The sequence below is a fragment of the Eleutherodactylus coqui genome, chromosome 2 (assembly GCF_035609145.1).
Source record: "Eleutherodactylus coqui strain aEleCoq1 chromosome 2, aEleCoq1.hap1, whole genome shotgun sequence".
Taxonomy (NCBI): Eukaryota; Metazoa; Chordata; class Amphibia; order Anura; family Eleutherodactylidae; genus Eleutherodactylus; species Eleutherodactylus coqui.
In genome coordinates this window covers 314,102,890-314,125,455 of record NC_089838.1, presented here as the reverse complement: position 1 = coordinate 314,125,455, position 22,566 = coordinate 314,102,890, and the positions used below count along the sequence as shown (strand labels likewise).

Below are 22,566 nucleotides of genomic sequence, written 5' to 3'. Positions count from 1 at the left end.
GATTATTAAGTACCTCTGCACTGGGCCTTGATGCACACTTGCTCACAACTGCTCTCGCTCTCACCCCTCTCAGGCGGGACTCACTCCTCTTCTCATCACAAATATATCCATGACGGGAAACCGCTCCTCCTCTTACATCCTTCACTGTATAAGGGCTGAAGGTGCCCCCATGCAGATGGACCTCCCAACCACCACTTCTGAAGACATGGAACTCCTTTCCTGCTCTCAAGCACTTACATTTATAACCTCTCTCATACCACGTGACAGAATAGAAATTGATACGTTACAGACAGACAGCTCATACTTTGCAGACATTAACCCATCACACGCTGCAGCTGCGCAATACACACAACAGAATGACAAGACATTTTCCACAGTGCATCAAGGCAAGACATTAAATGTATGACATTATGGAGGGGGCCATGAAAGCATGTACTGGGCCACTACATAATCATCATGGTTCTACTTCCGGGGAGATTAGAGACACTCAACTCCTCGCGATCAGTAACCAATAGTGGAGACCGGTGTTTCAGAGTGGATGGAGGACCACACGAACTGCACATCCTCTGTTTTGGCAGAACTGAGAACATAATGTGCAATTTCCTGTTTTATTAAAGGTATAACTGGAGCTTATAGTTATGGCCAGCATGGGACTGGCGGTCTAAAAGTAGGGGGGGAATGTAAGAGGGTGTCATGTTGATTATGACTATTATTTTTTCCTGTTACAATCTGTTTAAAGTTGTGCCCCCTGAGTGCTGGTAAGGGCAACCCGTGTTTGGTGCAATGTGCCCCTAAATGTCCCTGTCACTCTGGTAACCAGGGTGTGGTATATAATGGAGGGCGGTCCTCACCACCTGGCAGAGAGTAAGTGATAGAGAAATAGAAAATAGTCTGGTGTGAGACTGTGAAGCATCTAGCCCAAGGCCTAGAGCAATAGGAACAGGGATACTCTACAGAGGTCCATGGATGGTTCCACCAGCACTCAGGAAGAAAGCAAACTCACTGTTCGTTTAGAATAAACCTGTTAATTAGAAATGGATACGAGCCCTGTTCATTCCCGAATTAGCAAGGCTTGGACTTGGAACCAGCATGAGAAACGGTTGGTGTCAACAGGAGACAGAGAGGTGACCCCGATCCTGAGGAACCGGAGCTGGGCTGATGACGTGGGCACAAAGTTTCCCCTGAGGACTCTGAAGTACAAGTTGGCCCCTGACCCCTCAGAGGCTACACCATCCAAGAGCCGATCCTGATCCTGGTGAGCTGGATGCAGCCCCACACCAGCTCTTCCACATATATGGACGTCCATGGATGTAGTTAGTGCATAACCTGCCAGAGGTATGCATTAATAAAGAAGTGTTGGCATATGAGTCTGTGGGGAAAATACAGCAATCAACTGGAATAATGGTTATTCGTTTGCATGATGATACATATGCAAATCCAGAATATCATGTGACCGCGCTCGGCATTGTAGCGGGCCTGCAGTCGTACTTGGCAATAAAGCACAGGGGACCCACAGCACAAAGCCGAGAAGAGATGCATGAATGAGAGCTGCAGGAATATGTGCTCCCAGCTATGTATGTACAAAATAATGAGCGGCTGCTCCATATCACCTCTGAAGCTGTGAACCCCCCCCCCGCCCGCCGCTCTCCCAGCGCCTGCTTGTATCTATGAATCTAAATCAGCTCCAGGAAGAACTGGCTCTCCCAGTGCGGAGGAATGACTGCGAGCGCCCGTGTTACCACTTATAATGGTGCTGGAACTCTGCGCTATTTATATCAGATATGCTAATATCTAACCGCGTGTGAATCGCAACCAGGCATGAGGACTCTGACGAGGCCTAGAGGGGAACGGAGGAACTGCGGATGAACTTGGCTTATAATGGGTTCTCCACTTAAAGGGGTGTTCTATTTCCAGCAAATAAAACTTACTAAGGGTTCATTCACACTCCTGGTTTTTATATCTGTGCGCCGTCCATATTTGCAACGGTCTGCACACGGACAGCACCATGAACTACTGACTTCAATGGGTGTCCGTTTGCTGCCCGATGTGTGTTGCACCCAACATTCTTGGCCATGTGAATCCGGTCTAAGGTTCATTCCCGCAGTACATGTGTAGCATTTACACAGTATTCTTTTTTTTTTTTTTACTGTTAACTTTTAACCACTCTGCTCTTGAGCTAATAGCTAATTGGAGAGAGCAGAGCTGCAGTGTAAAGCATGGGGGAAAGAGAAGCAGCTATGAACCTGAAATAGAAACTGTATTCACTGGGTGGGACCCCTAAAACATAACCTTTAGTATTATAATAAACGTTATGTTTTAGGGGTCCCACCCAGTGAATACGTATACTCCTCCCTTGGGGCCTTTTCCGCTATAGTGACTACTTGAAGCAGCTAAGAGATTAGTAGATATAATGATTGCAGGAAGCCATCTGTTATCATTCAGTAATGTGCACTGTTTCTCTTTCCCAGAATGACTTGCATCGAGCTATCCAGAGGACGCACTCCGCCATGTTCAATCAAGTATTCATCCTCATTTGCACACTGGTCTGCCTCATGTTCACCTGGTATGTACGCTTGTAAGTAGGGGGCAGTATTATAGTAGTTATATTCTTGTACATAGGGGGCAGTATTATAGTAGTTATATTCTTGTACATAGGGGGGAATTATTATAGTAGTTATATTCTTGTACATAGGGGGCAGTATTATAGTAGTTATATTCTTGTACATAGCGGACAGTATTATAGTAGTTATATTCTTGTACATGTGGGCCAGTATTATAGTAGTTATATTCTTATACATAGGGGGCAGTATTATAGTAGTTATATTCTTGTACATAGGGGGCAGTATTATAGTAGTTATATTCTTGTACATGTGGGCCAGTATTATAGTAGTTATATTCTTATACATAGGGGGCAGTATTATAGTAGTTATATTCTTGTACATAGGGGGCAGTATTATAGTTGTCATATTCTTATACATAGGGGCAGTATTTTAGTAATATTCTTGTAGATAGGGGGTAGTATTATAGTAGTTATATTCTTGTACATAGGGGGCAGTATTATAGTAGTTATATTCTTGTACATAGGAGGCAGTATTATAGTAGTTATATACTCATACATAGGAGGCAGTATTATAGTAGTTATATTCTTGTACATAGGGAGCAGTATTATAGTAGTTATATTCTTGTACATAGCGGGCAGTATTATAGTAGTTATATTCTTGTACATAGGAGGCAGTATTATAGTAGTTATATTCTTGTACATAGGGGGCAGTATTATAGTAGTTATATTCTTGTACATAGGAGGCAGTATTATAGTAGTTAGATACTCATACATAGGAGGCAGTATTATAGTAGTTATATTCTTGTACATAGGGAGCAGTATTATAGTAGTTATATTCTTGTACATAGGAGGCAGTATTATAGTAGTTATATTCTTGTACATAGGGGGGCAGTATTATAGTAGTTATATTCTTGTACATAGGAGGCAGTATTATAGTAGTTATATTCTTGTACATAGGAGGCAGTATTATAGTAGTTATATTCTTGTACATCGGGGGCAGTATTATAGTAGTTATATTCTTGTACATAGGGGGGCAGTATTATAGTAGTTATATTCTTGTACATAGGGGGCAGTATTATAGTAGTTATATTCTTGTACATAGGGGCAGTGTTATAGTAGTTATATTCTTGTACATAGGGGGGCAGTATTATAGTAGTTATATTCTTGTACATAGGAGGCAGTATTATAGTAGTTATATTCTTGTACATAGGGGCAGTGTTATAGTAGTTATATTCTTGTACATAGGGGGGGCAGTATTATAGTAGTGATATTCTTGTACATAGGGGGCAGTATTATAGTAGTTATATTCTTGTACATAGGAGGCAGTATTATAGTAGTTATATTCTTGTACATAGGGGGCAGTATTATAGTGGTTATAGTCTTGTACATAGGGGGCAGTATTATAGTGGTCATATTCTTGTACATAGGGGGCAGCATTATAGTAGTTATATTCTTGTACATAGGGGGCAGTATTATAGTAGTTATATTTATATTCTTGTACATAGGGGGCAGTATTATAGTAGTTATATATCTCTTGCATAGAAGGGCGGTATTATAGTGGTTATATTCTTGTACATAGAGAGCAGTATTATAGTAGTTATATTCTTGTACCTAGGAGGCAGTATTATAGTAGTTATATTCTTGTACATAGGGAGCAGTATTATAGTAGTTATATTCTTGTACATAGAGGGCAGTATTATAGTAGTTATATTCTTGTACATAGGAGGCAGTATTATAGTAGTTATATTCTTGTACCTAGGAGGCAGTATTATAGTAGTTATATTCTTGTACATAGGGAGCAGTATTATAGTAGTTATATTCTTGTACATAGAGGGCAGTATTATAGTAGTTATATTCTTGTACATAGGAGGCAGTATTATAGTAGTTATATTCTTGTACATAGGGGGCAGTATTATAGTAGTTATATTCTTGTACATAGGAGGCAGTATTATAGTAGTTATATTCTTGTACATCGGGGGCAGTATTATAGTAGTTATATTCTTGTACATAGGGGGCAGTATTATAGTAGTTATATTCTTGTACATAGGGGGCAGTATTATAGTAGTTATATTCTTGTACATAGGAGGCAGTATTATAGTAGTTATATTCTTGTACATAGGGGGCAGTGTTATAGTAGTTATATTCTTGTACATAGGGGGGGCAGTATTATAGTAGTGATATTCTTGTACATAGGGGGCAGTATTATAGTAGTTATATTCTTGTACATAGGAGGCAGTATTATAGTAGTTATATTCTTGTACATAGGGGGCAGTATTATAGTGGTTATAGTCTTGTACATAGGGGGCAGTATTATAGTGGTCATATTCTTGTACATAGGGGGCAGTATTATAGTAGTTATATTTATATTCTTGTACATAGGGGGCAGTATTATAGTAGTTATATATCTCTTGCATAGAAGGGCGGTATTATAGTGGTTATATTCTTGTACATAGAGAGCAGTATTATAGTAGTTATATTCTTGTACCTAGGAGGCAGTATTATAGTAGTTATATTCTTGTACATAGGGGGCAGTATTATAGTAGTTATATTGTTGTACACATGTGATGGTATTATTATGAAATCTCAGTTTCTTCCTTTAGGGATAAAATTCTCTTTCTGTCATGGGGTTAATAAGAGGACAGTTTATGCTTCTGAAGGCTATGCTGTATAGAAGTTGTAGCATTTCCATGGTAATTAACCAATAGGTGGTGCTTATCCAGTGCATGCTTAGAATATTTAATTGAACTTGAGGCTTGCAGAAGGCATTCATGTTATTAGGTAGAATTGTAATCACTAATCTCTGCAGACTCACAAATGAACCGTTAACGAAAATGAGATGATGGAAAACCACCAGAAATAATAATTGGAATGTCACACTGCACGCCATCAATTTTTCTGTGGAGAGATTTATTTGCTGTTCTCCACCTGCAATATTTCTTGGTAATGCTAATTACAGTGGCCGCGTCATTTGTTATTTTTTTCATTCTTGGAGAGTGAGGTGATGTTATTGAGATAGTAGCATACTGTTGGTGAGACACTGAATGGCGACTTTATTAGAGACCCCCATCTAGTTCAGCGTAGGATCTCCTTTGTCCCTCAGACCTGCAGCAATTTATCATGGTGTAGATTCCACTGACTCTTGAAATCATTCTGCAGAAATATTGGCCCCTGCGGACAGGAAGCTTTTTGTAGCTATTGCCAAGTATTTGGAGGTTCTGACGTGTTATAAACAGCTGACAGGAAGGTTCCAATGGTTCATTCTGCTTGAGCCAAATTCTGACCTCCCATCATCATAATGCAAAAGAAATCTAGATAGATCTGACCAGGCGATGTTTTTGCGCTGCTCTGTGATACACTTTTTGTGCTCTTTTGCCCGCCGGAGTTGCCATTCTGTTTCTCTTAGATACAGTGTTGCTGGAACTGGTCATCTGCTGTTATAGCCCATCGACGCTAAGGAATGATGAGTTGTGCATTGGGACATATTAGTTGAAGCTCAAGTGTTGTACTCAGCTCTAATGTGCCTGACTCTGCAGTGCTTTTTTATCAGAACGATTCCTGACATCCTCCTCTGACCCCTTTCAGTGGCGGGTTGTTTCCATCCAGAGGATCACCTTTTGCTGGATAGTTTTCCTTGATCACACCAGTCTCTGTATACTCTCCAAACTGCAAGAAAACACCACAAGGTTTGCAGTGAAATCCCAGCCCTCGGGCGAAAAGATTCAGGGAGCGCCGTGGGTGAGTGGGGGGTTGCAGCGGGGAGTGGGGGGGAGAGGGAGAGAGAGGGGGCTCCCCCCTGTTCCCCGCTGCTACCCCCCCCCCCGCTCCGCCATGCCTCCCCCCGCCCCCGGGCGCCTCCTGAATCTTTTCACCCGAGTACAGAAGTACTCGAAAATCGCGGTGATCGATCGAGTAATTACTCGAAACGAGTAGATTCACTCATCTCTAGTCCTAACCCATGATATATAGGATGGAGACCCTTGGAGGTGTCAACAGTGGTTTGTTACGGGAACTGCATCCTATTGAATATACGGGTTATGCCGCTGCACACAAGTCATCCATCACGAAGCGCAATGCATTGGCTCACCTACAATGCTGCAAGGAGCGTTATCATTGGACAGTTGAGCATTGGAAGAACATTCTATGGAGTGACCAACCACACTACTATATCTTTCAATCAGATAGACGTACCTGAGTGTGTAGTATGCCTTCTGTCCAAATATGTTGTGCCAACAGTTAAATATGGCGGAGGTTCCGTAATAATCTGGGGGTGTTTTACGTGGCATGGTCTTGGTCTGTTGGTTGTAGAGGCAAGAACCATGAATACAGAGGCATACCTTGAAATTCTAGACAATAATGCTGCCGACAATGTGGCAATATTCTGGGAATGGTCAGCCATGCTTCCAACAAGACAACACACCTTGTCACAAATCTAGCCCTGTTAACCTTAGTTTGATGATATGGATATTCCACGATTCGACTGGCCTGCACCAACGTGAACCCTACTGAACATTTTTGGGACAAACTGGAATGTCGGGTCAGAAAAGGACAGAATATTTCACACTCAGGTATGTCTATCTGATGTCAAGATTGAGTAGCGTGATTCGTCACGTCATAGAATATTCTTCCATTGCCCAACTGTCCAATGACGACGCTCTTTACACCATTGTAGGTGGGCTGATGCCTTTTCTTTGAGAGAACTTACAAGACATTTGCTGGATGGATGGAGGGAAATACCAGCTGAAGTATATCAGACGTTAGTAGAAAGTATGCCGCGGAGAGCACCCGATGTCTTCAGGGCCAAATTAGCCCCACTAAGTGTTAACATATGGAAAAAAAATCCTACTTTTAATTCTTGCTCAGGTGTCCAATTACTTTTGGTAAGATAATGTAGGTTTCATAGAGAGTATTGACCTTCAAGAGGAAGAGAGGATCAGAGGGGCAAGAACTTGGGAAGTTGGATGAGATTGGTCATTATACAGAGGTTGAGGTAGTAGAGATGGCACAAATGGGTAATGTAGCTGAGTTGCAGAGGAGGTAAATGAGACAACATAAGGTGGTAGAAGAGATGAGTGAGTACACAGTTGAGAACGTACAACGTACAGGAGGCTGATGAAACTACAGACTTCAGAAGGTAGAAGAGATAGGAGAGAATGCAAAATTTGGTTGCAGAAATGGAAGAAGGATCAGGAATGAAGAACGTGCCTTTATTAACCAATTGAATAATGTAATAATGAAATGTAAAGTAATCATGGACTGAATATATGTAAGTATGTGTATATATAATATATATATATTGTGGGAGGACAGCTCGGTAGAGTGCGGGTTTGCGGCAGTCTGAGATGGAGACAAGTATGTAAAGTCCAAGTGCAGTCGTTACCTGCGTTTATTTCAGTCCAGAGAAATCAAAACAAATCCAGCCTTAGGCCACCTGCAGACGAGCGGGTCGGATCCGGCGGCGAGAATTCTCGCCGTGGGACCCGACCCGAGCGCCTGCAGGGACGAGCGCGTACTCAGCCGCGCCCGGCGGCCCCGGCTCTTTCATGTGCATGCGCAGAACGGAGCCGGCGGCCACGTGAGTGACGTTTCTGTGCGGGGATAGGACATGGCGCGGTTTGTTTGCCGCGAGATTTCGTGCAGCCAAACCGCGGCCGTCTGCATAAGGTTGTGTTTGTTAACGCAATCCTATGCAGGCTTTGAGCGGCGGAAATCCCGCCGCGGGATTTCCGCCCGTGTGCAGGCGGCCTTAGCTTCAGGCAAGAAACAATAGTCCAGCATTAGGATAATAGGCAGTCCCTGCCTGTACAGGTCACGCTCAGCAGGTGCACCACACAGCAGGGCTTTTACCTCCAGCCTCAGCACCTATGCTGATTGACCTTGCACATAACCTGGAGTGGAGGAAGTGGAATGGATGGCCCCACTACCAACCTGCCATCCCTTCCAAAAATCCAGGCCCAAAGACTTTTAAAGAAAAGATCTCCAGCAACTACATTGCACTCCTGGATTTTCATGTCAAACAGCGGGACATGGACTTCCTCCACCCCCACTAGACATAATAACGGAACCTAGGGGCGACGTAACGAGCATCCACTATCACGTCCCTCAGTACCTCTGAATATATATATATATATATATATATATGTATATAATGTTTGAATTACTACCTACGCCACAAAATAATCATGGAATGTATTAGATAAACCACGTGACCGTGTTTTTAGCTATGTACAGGGACACATATGTGGAGATAAGATAAGAACTTCAAGAAATTTCTACTGCGCCACATGGAACGTTGTCAAGAAAGTCAGAATGTATCCAATGAAGGCCATGTAATGTCTAAAGTAACCAATTAAAGGTTGGATTGTAAATTGTCCAATGACGTTGTGACGCCCCAATGTAAGGGGGCCATAAATAAAAGCCGCCTGACCCAGGTCAGGTAGGAAGTCTTTGCTGAATCCATAACTGTGTGAGCTCTGTCATTTAATTCCTCCATCATATAACGTCATTCATAGGTACACCCAGTTGTCCTTAAACGGCCATACATTTTTGCCGTAACAGTGGTCAGGGATCTACTCACTTGTGTTTCTTTCTCTCCACAGTATTTGTGGCATACAACATCTGGAGAGAGCTGGCAATAATCTCACCCTTTTCGACTCGTTATACTTCTGCATTGTCACCTTCTCCACCGTGGGCTTTGGAGATGTGACTCCCAAGATCTGGCCGTCTCAGCTTCTGGTGGTCATCATGATCTGCGTTGCTCTTATAGTGCTACCTATACAGGTGACCGTTGTGTCTGCCTTTCGTGTGGTTCATCCATCTGTATTCTTTCCTCTACATTTGCCGTGTGTTGTGACTTTCTCTTACTCCCACCGCCTCCCTCTTCCATCTCTCTCTATGGGAAACACTCCGAGTTTCAGAGAGATGGGCTGATCAGCCTATGATGACAGTTGTCATTAGATGAGATGACAGATGTGGGTGCTGTAGAAGAATGGCAGGGAGCACCATCAGCACTCTCATATAATTAACCCCGTCAGCCACGTAGAAAAGCTGTAATTACTGTCACAGGCTCTCTGCCTGATGGATCAGACCCTTTAAGTACAGCGATTGTTACTGGGTCACATTGCTTTGCAGTGGGACCAGTCTTAGTTTTAGTTTTTTGGGTATTTTTAAGAAAGTGTTATCTGTCAATATATCCAAATTTGAACACTGGTGTATTATGGGAATGTAATGGAGAGAGGTCACTCTGACATTCTAAAGTATATTTTAAAGAGTTTGTCTAGGGTTAGAAAAATATGTCGGCTATCTGGTATCACAGCTCAGCTCCTCTGCAGTGAATAGGGCTCAGTTACAATACCGCACACAACCTGTGGACAGGTGTGGCACTGTTTTTGGAGAAAAAAAAATCCTGGCCGATCCCTTTAATTCTGAGGTATATTAAAGCTACCCTCCGATTTTGAGGCAAAATTCTGTCCTGGGACAGGAGGGGCAGCAGAGTATGTTGCCTATAGTTGTTCTTCTCTGCTGCTCCTCCAATCTGTGGGTTTTGGCTACAGCAATTTTCTAACTATCTATTCCACACTGTGCACTAATCTCTGATTGGCCAGTGCTGATGACAGGAGCAGCTCTGCCCAATAAGAAAGTAGGTGAAGTACACTGGTAGTCCTAACACTACCAATGTACTGTGGGGTTTAGGTAGTCTGAACATTGCGTTGGACATCTTGGATGACTAAAAACAGGACCCGCTAATATACCACCTTCCTCTCTGGTCCCAGGACAGAATTTTGTCTCGAAAATTGAGGGGTTGCTTTAAAGGGGTCAAAAAGGCCTAAGTCCATCGAACATGTAAAAGCCTCAAAAATGTAGACAGCCTCAAAATTTGAATTGCTGAAACAAGAGAGGACGAACCATGGAAAGCTCAAACCTTTTGGTTCCATCACACTACATCTATATTAATTGTGTGTTCTGTCCAAGATCTTCAATAATGGACACCTGAACATCTTCAAGGAGCTAAGGCTGCCCTTCTGAATGCTGTGGCCCCTTCAATTGCAGAATTGGTGGGGCTCCAAGTTTAGAGACTCTTTCCAATGTTATCTTCTGACCAGTGGTAGTAGGGGGAGACAACATAATTCAGGACATTCAAGCCAGCCTGGGAGCACCCACAAACCAACCACTTTGGGGTCAGTTTAAAATCTCGCGCCCTTTGCATTCCTTCCCCAGGACTGTTAGCAAGCATGAAAGAACCCATGATAGGATTGATCAAAATGGGCCAGTCCATCATGGCGCTAAGTGTTGTCACCAAGTACAGACGGACCAGTTGTTTATTTTTACTTCTACCCTCCTGAAGTGAAAATACACCTTTAGGCCGCCTGCAGACGGCCGGGTCGGATCCGGCTGCGAGAATTCTTGCCGCGGGACCCGACCCGAGCGCCTGCAGAGAGCAGCGCGTACTCACCCGTGCCCCGCAGCTCCGGATCTTTCATGTGCCGGCTGCCGGGCAGCCGGCGCATGCGCAGACCGGAGCTGGTGGCGGGTGAGTGACATTTCTGTGTGGGGCTCTGCGAGCTCCGCACAGAAATAGGACATGCCGCAGGTTAGAGATACAGTACAGTGACAGTAGAAAATCTGCAGTGTTTCTGCCTTGGAAAAACTGCAGCATTTCCTCAGTGAAGGCTCCCATGCTTGCTATGTATTTAAGCCTATTAAGCCCTGCCACAGGTACAGGTAGGGCTTAAAGCGACCCTCCAGTTTCAAGACAAAATTCTGTCATGGGAACAAAGGGGAAGAGTATATTACCGGCTGTTATTTGTTTCTGCCTATGTTCTTCTGATCCACTACTTCAGGATCCCGTTTCCAGCCATCCAATGGCAGCTACAATTTTCTCTCTGGCTAATGCATACTGTGCACTCCTCTCTGATTGGCCAGCAGTGCTCACTTTTTGAAAAAAAAAGGTATCAAAAGGTTGTACAGAAAAATAGTACCAATAAAAACTATAGCTTACGCTGTAAAAAAAAACCCTCATACAGTTGTATCAGCAAAGAAATAAGAACCTTATGGGTCTCAAGATGGGGTGACAAAACCATTTTTTTTAGAAAAACTGAAAAATGTCCAGACTTGAAAGAGCTCAAGAGGACCTAGCAGAATAGTCTTGCGTACCTTTACAGCCCCATGCCAGCTGCAACTCACCGCCCCCCTTTCACCTGCAGTGGCTCCTGTTATATTCGGAGCCCAAAACTACTCCATTGACATGTGGGCGGTCATCCTGATATATTCAGAGCCCAATACTAGACCACTGACATGTGGGCGGTCATCCTGATATACCCGGAGCCCAATACTAGTTCACTGACATGTGGGCGGTCATCCTCATATATTCGGAGCCCAATACTAGACCACTGACATGTGGGCGGTCATCCTCATATATTCGGAGCCCAATACTAGACCACTGACATGTGGGCGGTCATCCTGATATATTCGGAGCCCAATACTAGTTCACTGCCATGTGGGCGGTTATCCTGATATATTTGGAGCCCAATACTAGACCACTGACATGTGGGCGGTCATCCTGATATATTCATAGCCCAATACTAGTCTACTGACATGTGGGTGGTCATCCTGATATATTTGGAGCCCAATGCTAGTCTATTGACATGTGGATAGTCATCCTGATATATTCGGAGCCCCATACTAGACCACTAACATGTGGATGGTCATCCTGATATACTCGGAGCCCAATACTAGTCCACTGACATGTGGGCGGTCATCCTAATCTATTCGGAGCCCAATACTAGTTCATTGACATGTGGGCGGTCATCCTGATATATTCGGAGCCCAATACTAGCTCATTGACATGTGGGCGGTCATCCTGATATATTCGGAGCCCAATACTAGTCCACTGACATGTGGGCAGTCATCCTGATATATTCAGAGCCCAATACTAGTTCATTGACATGTGCGTGGTCATCCTGATATATTCGGAGCCTGATACTAGTCCATTGACATGTGGGCAGTCATCTTGATATATTCGGAGCCCAATACTAGACCACTGACATGTGGGCGGTCATCCTGATATATTCATAGCCCAATACTAGTCCATTGACATGTGGGCGGTCATCCTGATATATTTGGAGCCCAATGCTAGTCTATTGACATGTGGATAGTCATCCTGATATATTCGGAGCCCCATACTAGACCACTAACATGTGAATGGTCATCCTGATATACTCGGAGCCTAATACTAGTTCACTGACATGTGGGCGGTCATCCTGATATATTCGGAGCCCAATACTAGACCACTGACATGTGGGCGGTCATCCTTATATTTTCGGAGCCCAAGACTAGTCTATTGACATGTGGGCGGTAATCCTGATATATTCGGAGCCCAGTACTAGTGCACTGATATGTGGGCAGTCATTCTGATATATTCGGAGCCCAATACTAGACCACTGACATGTGGGCGGTCATCCTGATAAATTCAGAGCCCAATACTAGACCACTGACATGTGGGCGGTCATCTTGATATATTCGGAGCCCGATACTAGTCCACTGCCATGTAAGCGGTCATCTTGATATATTCGGAGCCCAATACTAGTCCATTGACATGTGGACGGTCATCCTGATATATTCGGAGCCCAATACTAGTCCACTGACATGTGGGTGGTCATCCTGACATATTCGGAGCCCGATACTAGTCCATTGACATGTGGGTGGTCATCCTGATATATTCAGAGCCCCATACTAGACCACTAACATGTGGATGGTCATCCTGATATACTCAGAGCCCAATACTAGTCCACTGACATGTGGGCGGTCATCCTGATATATTCAGAGCCCAATACTAGTTCATTGACATGTGCGTGGTCATCCTGATATATTCGGAGCCTGATACTAGTCCATTGACATGTGGGCGGTCATCTTGATATATTCGGAGCCCAATACTAGACCACTGACATGTGGGCGGTCATCCTGATATATTCATAGCCCAATACTAGTCCATTGACATATGGGCGGTCATCCTGATATATTTGGAGGCCAATGCTAGTCTATTGACATGTGGATAGTCATCCTGATATATTCGGAGCCCCATACTAGACCACTAACATGTGAATGGTCATCCTGATATACTCGGAGCCCAATACTAGTTCACTGACATGTGGGCGGTCATCCTGATATATTCGGAGCCCAATACTAGACTACTGACATGTGGGCGGTCATCCTTTTATTTTCGGAACCCAAGACTAGTCTATTGACATGTCTGCGGTAATCCTGATATATTCGGAGCCCAGTACTAGTGCACTGACATGTGGGCAGTCATTCTGATATATTCGGAGCCCAATACTAGACCACTGACATGTGGGCGGTCATCTTGATATATTCGGAGCCCGATACTAGTCCACTGCCATGTAAGCGGTCATCTTGATATATTCGGAGCCCAATACTAGTCCATTGACATGTGGACGGTCATCCTGATATACTCGGAGCCCAATACTAGTCCACTGACATGTGGGTGGTCATCCTGACATATTCGGAGCCCGATACTAGTCCATTGACATGTGGGTGGTCATCCTGATCTATTCAGAGCCCGATACTAGTCTACCGACATGTGGGCGGTCATCCTGATATATTCTGAACCCGATACTAGTCCACTGACATGTGGGAGGTCATCCTGATATATTCAGAGCCCAATACTAGTTCACTGACATGTGGGCGGTCATCCTGATATATTCGGAGCCCAATACTAGTCCACTGACATGTGGGCGGTCATCCTAATCTATTCGGAGCCCAATACTAGTTCATTGACATGTGCGTGGTCATCCTGATATATTCGTAGCCCAATACTAGTCCACTGACATGTGGGCGGTCATCCTGACATATTCGGAGCCCAATACTAGTCCACTGACATGTAGGCGGTCATCCTGATACATTCAGAGCCCAATACTAGTCTACCGACATGTGGGCGGTCATCCTGATATATTCTGAACCCGATACTAGTCCACTGACATGTGGGAGGTCATCCTGATATATTCAGAGCCCAATACTAGTTCACTGACATGTGGGCGGTCATCCTGATATATTCGGAGCCCAATACTAGTCCACTGACATGTGGGCAGTCATCCTGATATATTCAGAGCCCAATACTAGTTCATTGACATGTGCGTGGTCATCCTGATATATTCGGAGCCTGATACTAGTCCATTGACATGTGGGCAGTCATCTTGATATATTCGGAGCCCAATACTAGACCACTGACATGTGGGCGGTCATCCTGATATATTCATAGCCCAATACTAGTCCATTGACATGTGGGCGGTCATCCTGATATATTTGGAGCCCAATGCTAGTCTATTGACATGTGGATAGTCATCCTGATATATTCGGAGCCCCATACTAGACCACTAACATGTGAATGGTCATCCTGATATACTCGGAGCCTAATACTAGTTCACTGACATGTGGGCGGTCATCCTGATATATTCGGAGCCCAATACTAGACCACTGACATGTGGGCGGTCATCCTTATATTTTCGGAGCCCAAGACTAGTCTATTGACATGTGGGCGGTAATCCTGATATATTCAGAGCCCGATACTAGTCCACTGCCATGTAAGCGGTCATCTTGATATATTCGGAGCCCAATACTAGTCCATTGACATGTGGACGGTCATCCTGATATATTCGGAGCCCAATACTAGTCCACTGACATGTGGGTGGTCATCCTGACATATTCGGAGCCCGATACTAGTCCATTGACATGTGGGTGGTCATCCTGATATATTCAGAGCCCCATACTAGACCACTAACATGTGGATGGTCATCCTGATATACTCGGAGCCCAATACTAGTCCACTGACATGTGGGCGGTCATCCTGATATATTCAGAGCCCAATACTAGTTCATTGACATGTGCGTGGTCATCCTGATATATTCGGAGCCTGATACTAGTCCATTGACATGTGGGCGGTCATCTTGATATATTCGGAGCCCAATACTAGACCACTGACATGTGGGCGGTCATCCTGATATATTCATAGCCCAATACTAGTCCATTGACATATGGGCGGTCATCCTGATATATTTGGAGGCCAATGCTAGTCTATTGACATGTGGATAGTCATCCTGATATATTCGGAGCCCCATACTAGACCACTAACATGTGAATGGTCATCCTGATATACTCGGAGCCCAATACTAGTTCACTGACATGTGGGCGGTCATCCTGATATATTCGGAGCCCAATACTAGACTACTGACATGTGGGCGGTCATCCTTTTATTTTCGGAACCCAAGACTAGTCTATTGACATGTCTGCGGTAATCCTGATATATTCGGAGCCCAGTACTAGTGCACTGACATGTGGGCAGTCATCTTGATATATTCGGAGCCCGATACTAGTCCACTGCCATGTAAGCGGTCATCTTGATATATTCGGAGCCCAATACTAGTCCATTGACATGTGGACGGTCATCCTGATATACTCGGAGCCCAATACTAGTCCACTGACATGTGGGTGGTCATCCTGACATATTCGGAGCCCGATACTAGTCCATTGACATGTGGGTGGTCATCCTGATCTATTCAGAGCCCGATACTAGTCTACCGACATGTGGGCGGTCATCCTGATATATTCTGAACCCGATACTAGTCCACTGACATGTGGGAGGTCATCCTGATATATTCAGAGCCCAATACTAGTTCACTGACATGTGGGCGGTCATCCTGATATATTCGGAGCCCAATACTAGTCCACTGACATGTGGGCGGTCATCCTAATCTATTCGGAGCCCAATACTAGTTCATTGACATGTGCGTGGTCATCCTGATATATTCGGAGCCCAATACTAGTCCACTGACATGTGGGCGGTCATCCTGACATATTCGGAGCCCAATACTAGTCCACTGACATGTAGGCGGTCATCCTGATACATTCAGAGCCCAATACTAGTCTACCGACATGTGGGCGGTCATCCTGATATATTCTGAACCCGATACTAGTCCACTGACATGTGGGAGGTCATCCTGATATATTCAGAGCCCAATACTAGTTCACTGACATGTGGGCGGTCATCCTGATATATTCGGAGCCCAATACTAGTCCACTGACATGTGGGCGGTCATCCTAATCTATTCGGAGCCCAATACTAGTTCATTGACATGTGCGTGGTTATCCTGATATATTCGGAGCCCAATACTAGTTCATTGACATGTGGGCGGTCATCCTGATACATTCAGAGCCCAATACTAGACCACTGACATGTGGGCGGTCATCCTGATGTATTCATAGCCCAATACTAGTCTACTGACATGTGGGCGGTCATCATGTTATATTCGGAGCCCAATACTAGTCCACTGACATGTGGGCGGTCATCCTGATATATTCAGAGCCCAATACTAGTTCATTGACATGTGGGCGGTCATCCTGATATATTCAGAGCCCAATACTAGTTTATTGACATGTGCGTGGTCATCCTGATATATTCGGAGCCCGATACTAGTCTACTGACATGTGGGCGGTTATCCTGATATATTCGGAGCCCAATACTAGTCCACTGACATGTGGGCGGTCATCCTGATATATTCGGAGCCCGATACTAGTCTACTGACATGTGGGCGGTTATCCTGATATATTCAGAGCCCAATACTAGTCTACTGACGTGGGCGGTCATCCTGATATATTCAGAGCCCAATACTAGTCTACTGACGTGGGCGGTCATCCTGATATATTTGGAGCCCAATACTAGTCCATTGACATGTGGGCGGTCATCCTGATGTATTCGGAGCCAAATACTAGACCACTAAAAAGTGGGCGGTTATCCTAATATATTCTGAACCCGAGACTAGTCCACTGACATTTGGGCGGTCATCTTGATATATTCGAAGCCCAATACTAGTCCACTGCCATGTAAGCGGTCATCTCGATATATTCGGAGCCCAATAATAGTCCATTGACATGTGGGTGGTCATCCTGATATATTCGGAGCCCAATACTAGTCCACTGACATGTGGGTGGTCATCCTGATATATTCGTAGCCCGATACTAGTCCATTGACATGTGGGCAGTCATCCTGATATATTCAGAGCCCAATACTAGTCCACTGCCATGTGGGTGGTCATCCTGATAAATTCGGAGCCCAATACTAGTCCACTGACATGTGGGCGGTCATCTCGATCTGTTCGGAGCCCAATACTAGTCCACTGACATGTGGGCGGTTATCCTGATATATTCGGAGCCCAATACTAGTCTATTGACATATGGGCGGTCATTCTAATATATTCTGAACCTGATGCTAGTCCACTGACATGTGGGAGGTCATCCTGATATATTCAGAGCCCAATACTAGTTCACTGACATGTGGGCGGTCATCCTGATATATTCGGAGCCCAATACTAGTCCACTGACATGTGGGCGATCATCCTAATCTATTCGGAGCCCAATACTAGACCACTGACATGTGGGCGGTCATCCTGATATATTCAGAGCCCAATACTAGTCTACTGACATGTGGGCGGTCATCCAGTTATATTCGGAGCCCAATACTAGTCTACTGACATGTGGGCGGTCATCCTGATATATTCAGAGCCCAATACTAGTTCACTGACATGTGGGCGGTCATTCTGATATATTCAGAGCCCAATACTAGTTCATTGACATGTGCGTGGTCATCCTGATATATTCGGAGCCCGATACTAGTCTACTGACATGTGGGCGGTTATCCTGATATATTCGGAGCCCGATACTAGTCCAGTGACATGTGGGCGGTCATCCTGATATATTCGGAGCCCGATACTAGTCCACTGACATGTGGGCGGTTATCCTGATATATTCAGAGCCCAATACTAGTCTACTGACGTGGGCGGTCATCCTGATATATTTGGAGCCCAATACTAGTCTATTGACATGTGAGCTGTCATCCTGATTTATTTGGAGCCCAATACTAGACCACTAAAAAGTGGGCGGTCATCCTAATATATTCTGAAGCCGATACTAGTCCACTGACATGTGGGAGGTCATCCTGATATATTCGGAGCTTAATACTAGTCCACTGACATGTGGGTGGTCATCCTGATATATTTGGAGCCCAACAGTCGTCCATTGACATGTGGGCGGTCATCCTGATATATTCGGAGCCCAATACTAGTCCATTGTCATGTGGGCGGTCTTCCTGATATATTCATAGCCCAATACTTGTCCACTGACATTTGGGCGGTCATCTTGATATATTCGAAACCCAATACTAGTCCACTGCCATGTAAGCGGTCATCCTGATATATTCGGAGCCCAATACTAGTCCACTGACATGTGGGTGGTCATCCTGATATATTCAGAGCCCAATACTAGTCCACTGACATGTGGGTGGTCATCCTGATATATTCGGAGCCCGATACTAGTCCATTGACATGCGGGTGGCCATCCTGATATATTCGGAGCCCAATACTAGTGCACTGACATGTGGGCGGCCATCCTGAAATATTTGGAGCCCAATACTAGTCCACTGACATGTGGGCGGTCATCCTGATATATTCGGAGCCCAATACTAGTCCATTGACATGTGGGCGGTTAACCTGATATATTCAGAGCCCAATACTAGTCCACTGACATGTGGGCGGTCATCCTGATATATTCGGAGCCCAATACTAGTCCATTGACATGTGGGCGGTCATCCTGATATATTCGGAGCCCAATACTAGTCCACTGACATGTGGGCGGTCATCCTGATATATTCGGAGCCCAATACTAGTCCATTGGCATGTGGGCGGTCATCCTGATATATTCGGAGCCCAATACTAGTCCATTGACATGTGAGCGGTCATCCTGATATATTCGGAGCCCAATGCTAGTTCACTGACATGTGGGCGGTCATCCTGATATATTCGGAGCCTGATACTAGTCCACTGGCATGTGGGCGGTCATCCTGATATATTCGGAGCCCGATACTAGTTCACTGACATGTGGGCGGTCATCCTGATATATTCGGAGCCCAATACTAGTGCACTGACATGTGGGCGGTCATCCTGATATATTCGGAGCCCAATACTAGTTCACTGACATGTGGGCGGTCATCCTGATATATTCGGAGCCTGATACTAGTCCACTGACATGTGGGCGGTTATCCTGATATATTCGGAGCCCAATACTAGTCTATTGACATATGGGCGGTCATCCTAATATATTCTGAACCTGATACTAGTCCACTGACATGTGGGAGGTCATCCTGATATATTCAGAGCCCAATACTAGTCCATTGACATGTGGGCGGTCATCCTGATATATTCGGAGCCTCATACTAGTCCACTGACATGTGGGCGGTCATCCTGATATATTCAGAGCTCAATACTAGTCCACTGACATGTGGGCGGTCTTCCTGATATATTCGGAGCCCAATACTAGTCCACTGACATGTGGGCGGTCATCCTGATATATTCAGAGCCCGATACTAGTCCACTGACATGTGGGCGGTCATCCTGATATATTCGGAGCCCAATACTAGTCGACTGACATGTGGGCGGTCATCCTGATATATTCGGAGCCCAATACTAGTCCACTGACATGTGGACGGTCATCGCCGCCGGGCTGATGTGATGTGTGATGGACTCTGGGAGGTGGACATCCCCTTTGGCTGCTACACATAGGACAAACTGTAGAGACAGAGACAAATCCGAAAATAATAAAACAGATCGCTCTTCACAATTGTCCTTTGTGTTTGTCCCTGCGGCTCTCGGATAGTCCCGGCGGCGTTCATGCACGTAATTCTGGATGCTATTGTTTTATGTTGATATGTTATTGTGATGGTGAGAACTATAGTACCCAACATCTGCCTATAAACAATGCCAGGGATTCGCCGCGCTGCAGTGACATCTCCCTGGAAACGGATTTAAAGAGCCGTTCCGCTGTTTAACACGGTTTATTTCAATGTTACGTTGAGTAACTTTTCGAGTTCTCCGCTTTAATTACCTACCTTGTACTGATCTAAAATTACAACATGTCAAACTCTAAAAACACCCATTTCAAAATGCCGCTGACCTCATTCCACGCTGAGTTGGTGTCTGCATAGATAATGCCCAGGCAGTGGTGCTGTAAGGTAGCAATAAACTACATCTACAACAATACTATGCAGCAAGGGTAAAGTGCATCGGGTGATCTGGGGCAAGGTGTTCAGTAGCAGTTAGCAATATTCATGCAGTTCTGGAAGTGTGTGGGATATCAGATATGATTTAATTCAAGATCTGTTCCACCGTAGGAACGAAAAACTGAAAATGACGGAAAGCTTTATTTGCTATGTGACAGACATTAATGATGTCCAACAGGTTTCTATGTTGGCTTCCTCACTAGTGCCCTCCTTGTGCTTTCCTCTAGGCCAGAGGTCCCCAACTCCAGTCCTCAGGGACCCCAACAGGTTATGTTTTCAGGATATCCTATAGTAAGAACACCTGTGCCAATGTCTGCGGTACCAACAATAATTACATCACCTGTGTAACACTGAGGAAATCCTGAAAACATGACCTGTTGGCGGTCCCTAAGGACTGGAGTTGGGGAACACTGCTCTAGGCAGATAAAGAAACATGCTATATTCTTCCTATCCAACCTTGTGAAGATGATAGCTTCTCCTTAGAATAGGCCATCTGATGGTGCTCCGCCACTTGGGTTCCTTGCTGATCAGCTGTTTGAAGGGGTTGTGATGCTATATGAGACACTGGGGTCTACCCAATGTTTACATCCTAGCACAAGTGTGCTTATTAGCAGAACACCCCATATTATTGATAGTGGCCATTCTGAGTAGAACAGGTCTGTCCCATTCATTTCAATGGTAAGAGCATTGCGGCACCTTCAATCAGCTGATGATCACCTATCCTGAGGTAGGCCATCAATCTTACAAGGTTGGTAACCCCTTTAAATAATTAAATATGACATAGCTGTTTGTCTGCCATACTAATAGGGAAGGCACAAGGAGGGCACTAGTGAGGAAGCCCACAAAGAAACCTGTTGGGAATTATTAGTGTCTGTCATTTTATGAATAACGACTTCTGTCGTTTTCAGTTCCTATGGCAGATCTGCTTGATTTTTGCTAACTGTTACTGAACCCTCAATTTTACAAGGCTTGGTAACCCCTTTAATGACCTAACCCATCTAAGATTTTCATGGCCACAGGATATGCCATAAAGGTCTAACAGATACAGTTCCTACCTCTGGGCCCTGTAACTATCTTAAGTTTTGTCTTCTGAAGCCTGACTTAATGTGGTGGATGGGGTGGCCAAGACTTAAAGGGGTTGTCCCGCGCCGAAACGGGTTTTTTTTTTTTCAACCCCCCCCCCGGTCGGCGCGAGACAACCCCGATGCAGGGAAGTAAAGAAAGTTTACCGGAGCGCTTACCTTAATCCCCGCGCTCCGGTGACTTCAATACTTACCGCTGAAGATGGCCGCCGGGATCCTCTGTCTTCGTGGACCGCAGCTCTTCTGTGCGGTCCACTGCCGATTCCAGCCTCCTGATTGGCTGGAATCGGCACGTGACGGGGCGGAGCTACACGGAGCCGCTCTCTGGCACGAGCGGCTCCATAGAAGACTGCTGAAGACCCGGACTGCGCAAGCGCGGCTAATTTGGCCATCGGAGGCCAAAAATTAGTCGGCTCCATGGAAACGAGGACGCTAGCAACGGAGCAGGTAAGTAAAAAACTTTTTATAACTTCTGTATGGCTCATAATTAATGCACAATGTATATTACAAAGTGCATTATTATGGCCATACAGAAGTGTATAGACCCACTTGCTGCCTCGGGACAACCCCTTTAAGAGAACAGCTGACTGGGCTTCATTACGCTGTTTCCGTAACCTCTATAGAAGTGAATGAGAGTTACACAAACAGTGTAGCAAAGCGAGCTCCACTGCTTCCATATCTTCCTAGTTACAAAAACAGCTTAGCTCACTGTGCAATGCTATTTCCATTAACTCCAATGCACTTCTATGGGAGTTACCGAAACAGTGTAGGACAGCCCACTTAGCTGTTTCCGTAACCATGGGTAAACA

General features: G+C 44.9%; 1 protein-coding gene across 1 annotated transcript in view; it reads left to right on the top strand.

The window, feature by feature from the left end:
• The window catches only part of LOC136612873 (potassium channel subfamily T member 2-like), a 195,272-nt gene that overhangs the window by 118,170 nt on the left and 54,536 nt on the right, over positions 1–22,566 (top strand). Inside the window, exons 9-10 of the mRNA XM_066593593.1 lie at positions 2,469–2,563; positions 9,157–9,337. Of these exons, the coding sequence (XP_066449690.1) occupies positions 2,469–2,563; positions 9,157–9,337 (276 nt within the window). The remainder of the gene's footprint in view (positions 1–2,468; positions 2,564–9,156; positions 9,338–22,566) is intronic.